Source organism: Psammomys obesus, unplaced genomic scaffold (genome assembly GCF_907164565.1).
Source record: "Psammomys obesus unplaced genomic scaffold, mPsaObe1.curated_primary_1811, whole genome shotgun sequence".
Taxonomy (NCBI): Eukaryota; Metazoa; Chordata; class Mammalia; order Rodentia; family Muridae; genus Psammomys; species Psammomys obesus.
Window position 1 is genome coordinate 33,081,254 of NW_026596046.1, and position 13,687 is coordinate 33,094,940.

At 55.6% G+C, this 13,687-nt stretch overlaps 1 protein-coding gene across 4 annotated transcripts; it reads right to left on the reverse strand.

The window, feature by feature from the left end:
* Positions 1–1,696: 1,696 nt before the first annotated feature.
* Positions 1,697–13,268, reverse strand: Tsku (tsukushi, small leucine rich proteoglycan). Of its 4 annotated transcripts, none has more exons than XM_055623313.1 (2): positions 13,162–13,268; positions 1,697–4,139 (listed from the first exon to the last, which is right to left on the reverse strand). In XM_055623313.1, the coding sequence occupies exon 2, from the start codon at positions 4,129–4,131 to the stop codon at positions 3,067–3,069; it is 1,065 nt and encodes a 354-aa protein (XP_055479288.1). In that variant the 5' UTR covers positions 4,132–4,139; positions 13,162–13,268; the 3' UTR covers positions 1,697–3,066. The 4 variants fall into 4 exon arrangements, with proteins under 4 accessions (XP_055479288.1, XP_055479291.1, XP_055479289.1 ...); XM_055623316.1 differs by having other exon boundaries at positions 13,198–13,266; XM_055623314.1 differs by lacking the exon at positions 13,162–13,268 and adding an exon at positions 12,217–13,108.
* Positions 13,269–13,687: the final 419 nt, after the last annotated feature.

Sequence of the window (13,687 nt, forward strand, 5' to 3'; positions counted from 1 at the left end):
ATATTTTCACCTTCATGTTATTCAGGCTCAGCGAAGTCACGCAATTGGTTTTGTGATGAATCCAGGACTTCTTGTGATGAACCCTATGAATTCAAAACAGAATCTTCGCGTGAAGTTGGAGACTGCATATTCTAACGGCCTCGTCCTAGGTGCCAGGATCTCTGGAGGGCAGGACCCCATGAGTGTATCCAGACGGATGCCTGGAAGGCACTCACAGCCTTCCTCCGCCTGTGGGCGCCGACCCGGGGTGTGGCCACCAGCTGGTGCTGTGGGCCAGATGCCGCCCCAGAAGCCCTGCCCGGGAGGCTTTAGGCAAGCAAGAGGCTGTCGGTGTTCTGATGTCTCCTGTCACAGGGTGAACCTGCAGGCTGATGGCTGTGCGCCCCCCTCACTCCAGGAGCTCCAGCCCTGCACCATCTTCTTTCTATCGCTTTTGAGAGAGGGTCTAATGGGACGTAGGCTCACCTCAACCTTGCAGCCCCAGACCCTCACGTAAGCCATGGTCCTCAGGAGTCCTGGCATCACTGGTATGCACCACCAGCCCCTGCTCCTGGTGCAGCCGGAGTGCTGAGATCTCGCTACTATTTTTCTTTCTTCTGGATTTGTTCTCGTCTTTAAGATTCCTGTGTGTGAGCAGGACTTCACAGAGAGATCTTGTCTCAAAACAAAAACAATGCCTTCCGCAAAGCAGGACTTTGGGAGGGTTCAGGCCTATCATGTAACAGTACCATACCTCCCCAGTCCAACATTTGAAGCCTCTCCTGCCTGGTAGAGGGCTGCCCTGTGCCCCACCTGAGCAAATATAGGGCTTGGGACTCTCCCACCCCAGCTGTCTGTGCTTATCAGGTACCAGCCAGGGCTCAGGGTTTGTAGTCGATAAATCTCCCATGGCGACCTTACTGGCAGGAATACCCAGTTCCCTGGATGGATGCCCACTGTTGGGGTGTTCTGGACCCTGTGCCATTAACCCCTCACCCATGAACTTTCCTAAGTGCTGCCTCCTCGTTCTAATCTACTTGTCACAAGTGATGCAGGTCCTCTGTGAGGCTCACCGGCTCAGAGCTTTTCCTTTCTAGGGGTCCTGGTGTGTCCCCAGGGCAGAGACCCCAGGTGTGATCTTTTGCAGGTCAGCGCAGGGCCTGGCTCCGAGTAGGTACCAGGAACAGATTGCTGTTGGTGTGGATGATGGTGCTGATACTTCCCTAGACTGGCCAGTCAGAACCAACCTGTTGACAGCCCAAAGCCCACAAGAAGCTGGAAGGGAGCCGTCACAGAAGTATGCAAACAGGAGCTTAATGCCAATGATGGGCAAAGCGACCAAAAGGGAGACTTTGGGAAAACTCCTAAGGCACATTAGGAACTAGGAGTCCTAGGTGAGAAAGAGTTGACAGGGCAAGGGCAGAGTTCCACAGCTGCAGCCAGAACTGAGGCAGGTGTGTGCAAGGGCCCAGCAAGCTCACAGCTAAAGCTGGACAGATGGTGGGTGGAGGTGGGGCGGCACCGGGTATAGGAAGAGTGTTAACCCACCCAAAGAGCTGACACCTTGTAATACAGAGCTGATATCTTGTAATACACCCCCAATTCGGGAAGGTTCTTGGCCTTTTCTGGGAGAACAAGCTGCGAAAGTGGAGTCTAATGTATATTTGGAGCACCAACCCCAGTCCAGCGATTGTCGACAAATACTGGCTCAACGATGGAAAGAACTCTTACATGTGTTTATTAAACCAAAGACCGGTCAGGGGCTCGGCTAGGGCTGGTGTGGGAACACAGAGATCTCACTGACCCATTAGCATCCTGTGGGACCAGCCCCAATGCCCACACGGTCACTGATAGCCAGCTTCTCCCCACGAACCCCAGCACACACCCGGCACATAGTCTTACAAAAGTGAACAAATACATTTATCTTCTTTTCCATCCCCGGCCAGCAGAGGAGGGGGTTGAAAGTGACAGTTCATTAAAAAAAAAAAAAAAAAAGGCAATGATTCTTATAAAATGAAGACAAAGGAAAGAACCCAAGGCTGGAGAGCTGAGACATGGCCCTGGGGATGAGCATAATGAACATGGAAGGAGACCCTTCCTGCTGCACTCCGGGGAGGGTGAAACGGGCCTTCGGACGGTGGCCCATGGACACCAAGTCCACGGGAGCTCACGGCCAGACGGCCACCATTGCACTGACTTCTGAGGAAAGCATCTTGAGACGGTGTCCCCGGGGAAAATGTGCACGTTTCCAGTCTTGATGCTGCGGGACCGCCACCCCAGAGCAAGAAACTAACAGGCTTGGGACTAATATGTCCCACGCTTCCTGAGGCTCCGAGAGGTGGGCTGACTCCCTCATACCATAAGCCGGCTGCTGGACCTAGGGTCCCACCTCTGCAACCTTGCTGTTGCCAGCTCCTGGGCACAGCGGGAAGGAGCTCAGACAGCAGTGACAGGGCGCCCAGCAGGGGAAGGGCTGGGCGACAGAGAGGAAAGCACACAGACCCTAACCTCAGCAGGAGGCTGGACTCTTCACACCTTGCCAAAGCTCCAGGTCAGCAGGTTGGCTACTCTTGGTACGTTATTCATATCTGCCCCCCAGGGAGGGCGGATTTGATTTTCTCTCTAGGTCCTCCTGGAATGAAGATTCTACCCAGGATTCCATGAGAAAAGGAAGGAGCAGGCCTCATGGGCCCAGAGCAAAGATGTGACTAGATACTGGGCTAAGGGACCTTGGGCCCGGGAGACCTGCTTCGGTATTTGCAGTAGTGGTGCCCACCCTCCTGACATCATGAGTCAGGTCAGCCCAGGCAAAAGGGAAGGCACTTAGGGACAACTGAGGCAGTGCTCAGGAAGGGACCCGCTGCTCACAGTTCTGGGAGGTGAGCCACTGAGACACATGGGTAGATTCTGTTACTGGGTACAGGCCCCAGGTATGAAAACTATCCCTGGCCCCACAACTTTACTGAGATGCCGCCACTTAGGCCTGTAAACTCTCCACAGGCATTGGCACGTTAAAATATAAGTTAGCTGGGACCTGAGCAAGCCCAGGACAGCGGTCTGTCAAGTGGTCCCGGGCCACACCATTCGTCACAAGATGTCTGGGCGCCTGACAGTAGATTCCTGGGTGTCTCCACACCGTAGGAGCACCTTAGGGCTGGAGCCCGGCTGCCGGTGGTAGGCGCCCTCCCGCACCAGGCGCCGGCACCGCACATCTTGGCTTACGCTGACACTCTGTAAAGCAGGGAGGTGATGGAGCAGCATCTCAGGTAGGGGCACCAGGCTGGTGCCCGACAGGTCTAGCTCCTGCAGCAAGCCCAGGCCTGAAAACACCTCAGTTCCTGCCCACTTGAGCTTGGGGTTGCCTGACAAGTCCAGGACCTGCAGGCCTGGGAGCTCACGGAAGCCGTGAGGGGCCAGCTGGAGGATACCCTGTAGGCTGGCCAGTGACAAGTGGGTGAGGCCTGCCAATCCCATGAAGGCACCTGGGTTGATGGCAGCCAGAGGGTTCCCATCCAGGCTCAGGTAACGAAGGGGCAGGTCTCGGAGGTCGGGCACAGCCTGGAGCCGATTCCAGGACAGGTTCAGGCTCTGAATGGTAGGTGCTGGCAGGCTGGCCCGGGCTGGATGGGGCAGCAGGTGGTGGATAAGGTTGTGGGATAGGTCCACATGCAGCGCCCGGCCCTGGCTGTGCGTGGTGAAGGCGGAAACTGAGACCTCTCGTAGTCGGTTATGGCTCAGGTTTATATCACTCAGAGGGGAGCTGGTGAAAACCTCTGCTGGCAGGGCTGCCAGGCCATTGTGGCTGAGGTCAAGGGACTCCAGATAGCGTAGGCGGGAGAAGGCAGTGGGCGTGATGCTGGTGAGCAGGTTGTGACTGAGATCCAGGCCAGCCAACGTGGTATAGCCTGGCCCTGCCAGCACGGACTCATTCACAGTTTCTAGCCGGTTGGAAGACAGGTCCAGGTGGGCTGTGTCCAGAGGGATGGGCACAGGCACGATGTGGGGGCCCAGGCTGCTGCAGTCCACCCGAGTCAGGCTGAAACTGTCAAAGAGGCCAAAAGTCTCTTCTTCACACTGGCATCCCGGGAAGCACGGCCGAGTTGTCTGCACCCTGCCCGTGGCCAGGAGCAGCAGCAGCAGGGAGCACAACATGGTGGCACCTGGGAAGAGAGCCACGGGTGAGGGGTGGACATGCCAGGCACCTTTATCCTGCCCTATAAGACACAGCCTATGTGCACGGACACAGCTGGAACTTGCCACAGCTCCCAGCCTCCTCGAACACTCCTAACCCCTAGTCCTGACTTTAATCCAGCCTCAGTCCCCACATCTGGATGGATAAGGGTTAGGCCAGGTGGGTGGATTTCCAACTGGGAGCACCAGACACAAGTGGCCTGCTCTGGCTGAAGTAAGGGCACCTGGACATCTTACTGTGAAAACTGGTAGCCCAGACAGTCTCTTGGCTGGTTTCACTCTATCTGCTGATCAGGGGCTTGGAGGCTGCTGGAGACCAGGTATGCCAGACAGGAGTTCACAGGGCCGCGTGAAGGTGGGGGCTTTGCTGAAAAGGTGCCATAGTGTGGGAGCTAAGCTGGCTGCCTCAGAGCACAGTCTCCTCTAACCCTCACAACCACCTACAAGACAGAGTCCTGTCTCCATTTGAGCAAGACGAAGTGAGCAGTGAAGAGTCGGAGACAGGCACGGATGAGGCTAAGCATGGTGGTGGTAGGTGAAATAGACATAAGGACCAGGACCTTTTGCTGCCGACTAGCAGGGACTGAACTGACCCTTCCTGCAGTGACCGCCCTTCACCCCTTCTGCCTCCGCTGGCTCTTCTGCAGTAGCATCTTCCTTGGGAACCCAGATAAGCCTGAGGGACACCCGCTACCCTAAGCCCCAGCTTTCTTGCCTGTGCCTTACTTCCAGCTAACACAGCTGGCTCGCCTCTCTGCTCCCCCACTTTCAATTGTAAAAGACAGATGGCTTGTTACCCCACTGTAGAGAAGAAGAAGTGGAGGTCGGCAAGAACAAGTGCCTCGCCACCCAACCAGCACAAAACAGGGCGGATTTCGACCTGGGCCTGCTCAGTTCTCCTGCTTCCAGCAGGCCTGGTGGGAAGTAAGGCGGAGGGGCTTTCCTCACAGACAGATGCAACAACTCCAGCCACCCACCCCTCGATCTCAGGGGTGAAATCACAACAGAAGCCACTACAGATGACCGGCACTGTGCATGCTGCCGCATGCTGCCGCAGCTGAGGGTTGCATGGGTCCACACTAGGCATACTGAAGGCTTGCGCGCAGGTGCTAGGTGGTATTAGCATGAGAACCAAAGGATTATGGGGTGACACCTCCCAAGTGACTCTCTCCCATGCTGGGTGGCCACTCGGGAAACAGAAGGCTCTTCATCTGCATGGCCTGCCCTCCTGCCTGTCTCCCTTCCATGGGCCTCCAGGGAAGGAAATGGGGGTGAGGTGGGAGGGGTGAGGACCTGCCCACCTTCTAGGCTGGGGGTGCAGGAGCAGCTGGGTAGCATTACAGGCCCCGCATAAAACTTTAAAGGGGCTGCCACTTGATCTGCGTGCACTCTGGCTCTGTCCTGGGTCAGAGAGAAGTGGGGCTGGGCTCTTCTCCGCTACCCAACCCTGGGGCCCTTCTTACCCACCCCTTTCTTTTGTAGAGACCAATTCGAGGATTAAAGCCGGTCCAGGTGCATCCTGGGCCTGGTCCCAGCCAAGGCAAGACAGAGCGTTCCAATGTTTGTACCAAGAGGAAAATATTAAGTTGCTCCAGGCCCCCTTTGTTCCCCCACGGAGCTCTTCAAGAGTTCATTACCCCAACCCCTACCCGGCCCTCCCACTGAGCTGATCTGCTCCTACCCACCCTGCCTGGGGTTTAAACAAACACCACAAAGGGCCCCAATATTACCCTTCGGCTCCCAGGGGTGATTATACAATGTGTCCAAGAAATGCCAAGTGGCTTCCCCTGAGCTCCAGCTTATGTAACCAGCAGGGCAAACACAGCCCAGATGTTGCTCTCCTCTAGATCCTCTGTACTCTACACAGGCAATGTCCATTCTGCCATCCTCACACAAACCAACAGACCCCTGCCACTGCAACTGTAAAAAGCTGAGCACAGGCCTGGAGAACCTGGAATGAAGCAGTGGTCCTCATACTGAGATACAGGGGACAAGAGTGCGGGTGGGGTCCCAGCTGGGCAACTTGGCTGATAAATGCGCTGGGCCAGAGCCTCGCTCTTCTGTGCCATGAACATCTCCCAGGGCCCCTCCCCTTAGTTCCTGGGGAACTCTAGTGTGAAAAAGGAAGTGGCACAAGCCCCTCTGTAGTCCTTGAGTTTGCCCAGTGAGGCCGACTGTCCCGTCCCTCGTTAAAGGATCCAAAGAGTCACTCACTAACCTATGTGATGTGCAGACAACTGCAGGGTAGATGAACTGGGTAGGACAGTGCTTTGCAGAGCTGCTCTATGGACATGTCTCCCTGATGGAGGTCATGCCCAATGCAGCCGGGACACCGACAGATATACAGGGTGAGCTGTTCTAGCTCTCTAGGCTCGACGTCAGACAGGGTGCCTCATCATGCCTCACCACACTCCAGAGCGCTGATAAGAAATCCGAGGGCAACTCCATCCTGGGACAAGTCCCCAGGGAGTCAGGAGCCATAGGTCTTGGTCACTGCTCTGCCCTGTACGGTTATGATCACCAATCAAGCCCCACCCTCTCTGTGAGCCTCTGCTTCCCATCTTAACGAGTTTAGTACCAACCGGAGAGTTACAGGATTTCAAAGCTGAGCAAAGCTTTTGCTAAGCACAAGGCATGGGATTAAGCCTTGCTGGGGTGTGAGTCTGTAGAAGGTTTGCACTCCTATGGCAACAGCACTAACATCTCGGACCCAGGAGGCTTCAGTCTTCATGGTTTTTCACATGTTATTTCCAGAAGTTTGAGTTCCTCATCTGTGTAACAGTATCAGTGTTGCCCAGCCTCCACTCCAGGACCTCTACCCTGGGAGGAAAGGCAAGGAGATACACAGACAGCACAGAGAGGCGGGTGAGGCAGACAGGCATCCACAGAGGCTGTCTGCGGAGGACAGAGTTCTCTAGGTCAAGAGATCTTTTCTACAAATGCCGACCTGCAGATGAAAGTCTTCGGAGGATCAACACAAGGCCAGACACTTCACACAGCTCTGGTTTGGAAGACAGCAGGTCCTGGGAGGACAGCCATGAGCTATTTAGGGCCCAGGACGTCAAGTCCACAGAGACTCTAAGAAAATGTATGCTGTCGGCCTGTGAGGCCAAGCATGAGTGGTGTGAACGCTATGGGCCTGGCACTTCCGAGGGGTTCCCTCCATATCACATCCCAAATTTTCCATGAGGCAGATTTGACTATATCACCACCCTCAGGGATTTTTCGTGAAACTACAGAGATCAACTGCTCCCAGACTCATGGCCTCTGGAGGTTGGAGATGCCCTTCTCCCTTCCCTGCTTGAATTCCCTTAGAGATTGGACCCTCTTTGTCTTCCTCTGGCTTCCCTAAACAGTCAGCTGTTGTTCACACTGTCCGCAAACACAACGAATTCCAGACTCCTGAACCTCAGCTCCCTTGGAGATGTCAGGTGACTGAGGCCCCCAGGGGCAGTAAGGGAACCAAAACAGCAGAGCAAGGCTCAGGAGCTGGAGACCCACTACCTCACACTGTTCCTCGAATCACACACATCCACCAGCCTGCCCCTGCCCAGTGGAACAAAGCAGTCTCTGTCCCCACAGGCTCCCGCCACCCCTCCCTCCCAGCCTCTCACACCTCAGGCTACCAAGAGGCCTCCTTCAGAGGGTACTGAGAACATTTAAATTTCAAACATAAGGGGCGTGCAGCTTGGCACAGAGTGCCTCCTTCTTAACCTATCTATGTAACCCTCCCTAACTGGGATCAAAGTTAGACCCAGCTGCAGGGAGGCAGCAACAGAGGTCCAGCAAGAAAGCCAGGTGGGTTGGCTGCTGGACCTGGGACGGGCTGGGAATCCAGCGCTACCTACTGGAATCTCAGAGGTCTCTGCAGGGGCAAGGAATGAAGGTTGAGGAAAATGTAGTGATGGGGCATTCTCCTGAGAAAGTGCTTAGTCCCTTGTGGCCAACGATGACCAGGATTTTCTAAATTTCCTGGAGGTGGTAACTTATAGCCTTCCTTTCACCCTCCCCACCCATGTTCCAGGCACCCAGCAGGTCCATGGTAGTTTGCATTGACCTCTCAGACATGCTGTTGGTGTCTGCTAGTGAGGCTCCAAACAGACTCCTTTTCTGTGGACACCTCTCTGGAGTGAGAGGTTGAAGTCCAGGCTCCCTGTCTGGATGCCAGGCCCTGGTTCCAGCGCCATAGCATCCCTGGCCTGCAGAACTTCCTAGCTTTTGCTAACAACTTCAACAGGGAACCCTGGGGCACAGAAGCCAAGTGGGCCCGGGAGCTAGTTACAGGTTGGCTCAGTGCCCAGCATCCACCTAGGACAGGTCTTCATGTCAACCAGCTGTGCCTCGACCCCAGGTGGCCTCGCACCCCACTCCCCTCTGTCCTGAGCGTACTGATGACAATGAACTCCTCCGGGAGAAATTGCATGAGTGTCCACCCTCTGACCACTGAGCTCTGGAAATCAGAATTAGAATTTGGGGAAGACTCGGAGCCTCCAGGCCTGGCTTTCTCCACAGAATCGGTATTGCAAGCACGTCAGCTCCCCAGGTACGTCACTGCTGCCCCTCCACAGTCCTTAACGGTGGTGACTGTCACCCCTGTTGCACAGGCAAACTACTGAGGTATTCACTGGCATGCTGTTCAGCCAGGTCATAGGGGAACAAGGAACCAGCCCCAGACGTGTTAGCTTCAGACCCACACTTGGCCCCAACTTACCAACAGGCAGTGTGGACAGCTGCTTAGGGCTGGCAGTGCTGGGCTTTAATGTCATGTTTACCTGTGTGTTCTCATGGGCAGGGAGGGAGAGGTAGGACTTTGCTTCTTTCCCCTCCCCCCGGATCAGGTACCATATTTAGATGTGCCAGGTATTGGCCGCCTGTCTCGGTGCATGCCTGCAATCTCAGCATTCAAGAGACAGTGGCAGGGGAATCTCTGTGAGTCGGGTTCACACAGTGAGATCTAGGGCAGCTGGGGCTATGTAGTAAGGCCCTGTTTCAAAACAAAAAACCAACCAAACAAAAATGCCTAAAAGATGTATCGGGTGTCACCAAAGGAAACCTCAGCCTGTCCCACACATCCTCAGCTATTATGTTTGATCACCCAGCAAAACCAGGGAATGTGATGGCATTGTATTTGTCTTTCAGCTGTTCAGTCTAAAAGGCTCAGCGGTTTGTCCAGAGTCCCACAGTCAGTGAGGAGACAAAGGCTGGATCCAAGTAGTCTGACTCTAGCACCTCATGTCCTTCATGACATCTTTGGTACGTATGAGTGGGGCCTGGAACTTCAGCACCCTCCCACCAAGGAATGTCATCTACAGGGAGACAGACAAGGCCCCAAATGCTATTTTCTCCTTCCAGTTGATCTTTGAGGAAACTGTCAAGTTCCCACTAATCTGAAGCAACATGTGAGAACACAGGGAGAAGCTGCATGGGTCAGGAAAAAAAAAAAAGAAAAGAAAAAAAAAAAGAAAAAAAGGATTTGAAGACTGGCTTTCACGTGACTTTGAGGATTTCATGTGACTGTGAGGAGCCAGGCCTGGGCTGGTGCTGCTCCCAGCTGGGCCCTGTACTGATTACTTAAGAGAAAGCGAGGACTCAGCCTGGGCTGGCCCCAACGGGTCTCAGTGCGTGTTCAGGCCTGCCTCGGTGGGTGATTGCAGGGTCCGAGAAGAGATGGCAGGATGCAGAAGAACCTAAAAGTTAGCCCAGATGGCCCTGGATTCTCAGTGTCCCATCCAGGGCCCTGACCAAGTTACCCTGCAATCTGGGAAGGTGACAGAAGCTTCGGGAGGCTGAAGCAGTGGGTGCCACCTACAGTTGAATGGGAACTGGCATTAAATCAGCAGTCACCCCCAGGCAGGCAGGTCACTGTCTCTCCTCTTCCTCAAGTTGGGTAATCACCTCACCCTGCCCGGGTCAAATTCAGGAGACCTCTGTAGCTGCCTGGTCTCTGGCCTCTGGCCTCCACCTCTAAACACTGCCACAGCTCTAAACAATGGCCATGCCAGGCACCAGATTATAGCTTCCAACTGAAGACCAAGCCCCCACCACTGTGCCCCTAAAACCCATTCCACAAAGACATCTTCTCAGGCTGGATGCCTGTCACTCCCCAGGGACCTCTTTGTGAAGGCTACTTCTTTTGACAAAGATAGCAAAGACCCACCCCACCCCCTTTTTTGTCTTCCACAAACTCTCACTTGTTTGATTCAAAAGCTACCATTTCTGTGAGGCCTTCCCAGCCTAACCTGGCTCTCATCCCCTGAAGGGGCACCAGGCTATGGCTGTCTAAGAATGAGTCCAACTCCTAGCATGGATACTAGTATGGTAAGGGAAGAAACTAGAGGAGTTTCTTCAGGAGTTTCATCAGGAGGTTAGAGAGGCCTCCTTCTGCTTGGGTGCTTCCTGGAACTCAGGGTTTGGCTAAGTGGTAAAACCAGGTTTAAGATTGGGGTTCATGCTAGTTCTGCCTCTACTTGTATTCACACAATGTAATGAGACACCCTGAAACCATATTTCAATTCATTAGCACATGTAGTAATTTGTTGTGCTATTTAACATTCACAACACATCAGTGGGCAGGAGTCAGGAGACTGAGAATCTGACAGGTGAAGTAACACATCCCAGGTGACAGAGGTGGGAAACTATGGATCAAGAGCACAACTCCCAGACTTTCTGATTGGGAGGCAATCGGCACCCGGTCTTCTGACAGGCCTCCCAGATTCCAGCGCCATCCAAAAGCCAGGGGAAAGCTTTAGAATGATCAACAACCCCCCTCCCCGCCATCCCCCGCCTCACCAAGATGGTACTGTTTCTTCCAGCAGCTCTCGGCACAAAGGCTCAAACTCCAGAACAAGCTGGTGATCGGTGATTCACCTTTGACTTCCCTCCCAGCTTCTGGGTAACTCCTATTCCTCAACACCCAAACCTTGTACTCACAAAGGCAACTACCTGTGTACTGTTTCCAGAACACACAGAGATCGGCAGGTACTGTGGGCGGCCCTTTCCAGCCTCTGCCATGTATTGGAAAACTTCAAAGCCACAAGGAAAGTCACCTGCTCTGCCAGGTCCCTCCCATGGTCTGCTCCTATGGAACCTGTCTTAGAACTTGCTTTGGCAGGGGACTTCCAGGGTGAGCCCAGCCCTCTTCGGGAAGTAGCCCCAATTCCTAGGCTCAGAGCCCTGAGAAAGGATGGTGAACCTAATCAGATACATTGCCTCTGCTTTGTGCCAGAAGATATTAAGAAGAAAACTGATTTGGATTCTGTCTCTTGCCCAGTCTGTCATTTAAGATAACCAACATCAGCTTTGGCCTTTACATGGCTCATTGGAACAGGGTGGGTGGAAGCCCCGGATTCAAGTTCTCCAGGCTGTTGCATCCCAGCCTTCCTAGGAACAAATTAATGCCTGGGAGCACAATAGTTTCCAGGCTCCAGGATCTCTGGTAATCAGGAGAACCACAAGGGCGTACAGAGACTGTCTACACTCCCTCTTTCATACGGAGGGACTAGAAACGAAAAGGAAAGTGTCCATAGATGCCTCTTTCCCAAGTTTGTGGCCATCCTTCTTCTCCTCCCTACCGCGCGCCCCCTAGGGTAGTACCGGGCAAAGTTCTTGGTTAAAGATTTGTTTGGAGGGCTGGAAAAGAAATGTCTTGCTTATCATTGCCACCCAGGATCAAAAGCTCGGACAGAATGGAAACCCTCCCACTCTGGGGGCTCTGCAAGTCTGGACTTATCCGAAAGGATAGCATGGATCAAGAAAGGATCGAAGTTTGAGTCACCTCTCGGCCCAGCCAAGTGTGGGCGGGTGCTGCTCAGCTAAGGTCGCCACGCTGGTTACCACCACTGCGCGCTCCGCTCAGGCGGCGGCGGCGAGGAGTCTCGTCCCATCCGTAACAGGGACCAAATCTCGATCGGGCTGAGCAACACGCTCATGCCCTACCGTGAGCCACTGACTGTCCTCTTAGAAACTAGTGTGTGCAAGGGCCCCTCTCCCCACAGCCCAACCAGGGGGAGGAGGCAGGAGCAGACCGGATGCAGTGGCCTTTCTCACCTTTTGGATTGGAAGGTTGGTCCCCTAGCTCTGGGGTCCGGTTAAATCCAAAGCGGAGCTCAAAGCCAAGCAAGTCTCTCCGCCAAGCAGACAGGTCTCTTAGTCCACACTCACTCTGTCCCAGAGACGCAGAGCAGCCAACTGCCAGCAGCGCGCGACTCCCGGGTCTCCAGCCTCAGGCCGGAGCTCAGACCAGCCGCGTCCCCTGCCTCCTCCCTCTGGGGTCCTGTGAGGGTGTCCAGCACGCTCCGCCCAGTCCTGGCCGGGGCCAGTCGCCAGGCACTGCCGATCACCCCCAACCCACCAATCCTAGCCCACCCCTTCGCTGCTCGGAGGACCTCCGGAGGTGAGAGAGAGGAGGGCTGCCAACAGGCGTTGCCGGAGGAACCCGGAGAAAAGTTTGAAGCCAAGTAGGGGGAAACAGTGGACCGCAGGGGAGTGGAGAGTCTGGGCAGCTTCAGGCTCTCAGTGCGCACACATACCCCACCGACACCCAGCCCAGACACGTCGACAGGCACAGACCACGTAAGCGGACACACGCGGAGCGCCCACCGGTCCCCACAACCAAGCGCGAGGCTGCAGAACGGGGGACCTCGGCGCGAGACAGCCAGGCAAAGCCGTGCACACACAAAGGCGGCAGCAGATGCTGGCTCCGGAGCCCAAATCCACAGAAGACCCACTACTGTGAAATGCACGTGTTCTTACAAAGACCCCGGAGGCGCCGGCCCACGCCCACGGCCCCCAGGCGGAGCCTTTGTCTCCCGAAAACCCTCCTCCCGGCTCCCCCGACCCTGCCCCGCTGCAGCCCGGCGTCCCGGAAAAGTTGAGGGGCCTCGGCAGGAGCCGGACCCGCCCCTCGGCCGGCCTGCCCGCGGGATGGGGCGGCGAGGCTGGGGTCCCGGGCTCCAGACCTCCGCGCGCGCCGCGCCTCGGGGCAGCACCCACCTGGCAGGCCCACGGCTGTCGCCTCAGCACGCTCACCTAGGCGGCCCGGCGGCGGCCCGCGGGCAGGCGCTTTTCTCGGCGCCGCGCGTCCCGCCCCACGTCCCCGCCCGCCGCCCGGCTCCCCTAGCCGGGCACTCGGTGGCTGCACCCGCGCGCAGCCCGGAGGCTCAGGGAGCGTCGCCAAAGTGCGAGCCTAGCGCGGAGCTCTAGCAGCCCTGGCCCCGCCCGCCGGCAGAGCCCGGGTTCCACCCTAGGGAGCGTCTCAAAAGTGAGCGGTTCCTCCTCACTCCACCAGGCCTCACTCCCAGCTTCCTGCCTCCAGGATCCCTGCCCCCTCTGCTTTCCCTCAGTGGCGCGTCCCAGCAATCTCAGCAGATGGCCTCTGAGTAGGGAACATCTGGAGGTCGCCGGAATGTGTGTGTGTGTGTGTGTGTGTGTGTGTGTGTGTGTGTGTGTGTGTGTGTGTGTAAAAGTTTTTCAAAAAGGTCTAGAGTCACTAAAGGGTGTGTTTGAGAAAGAGAGAGGC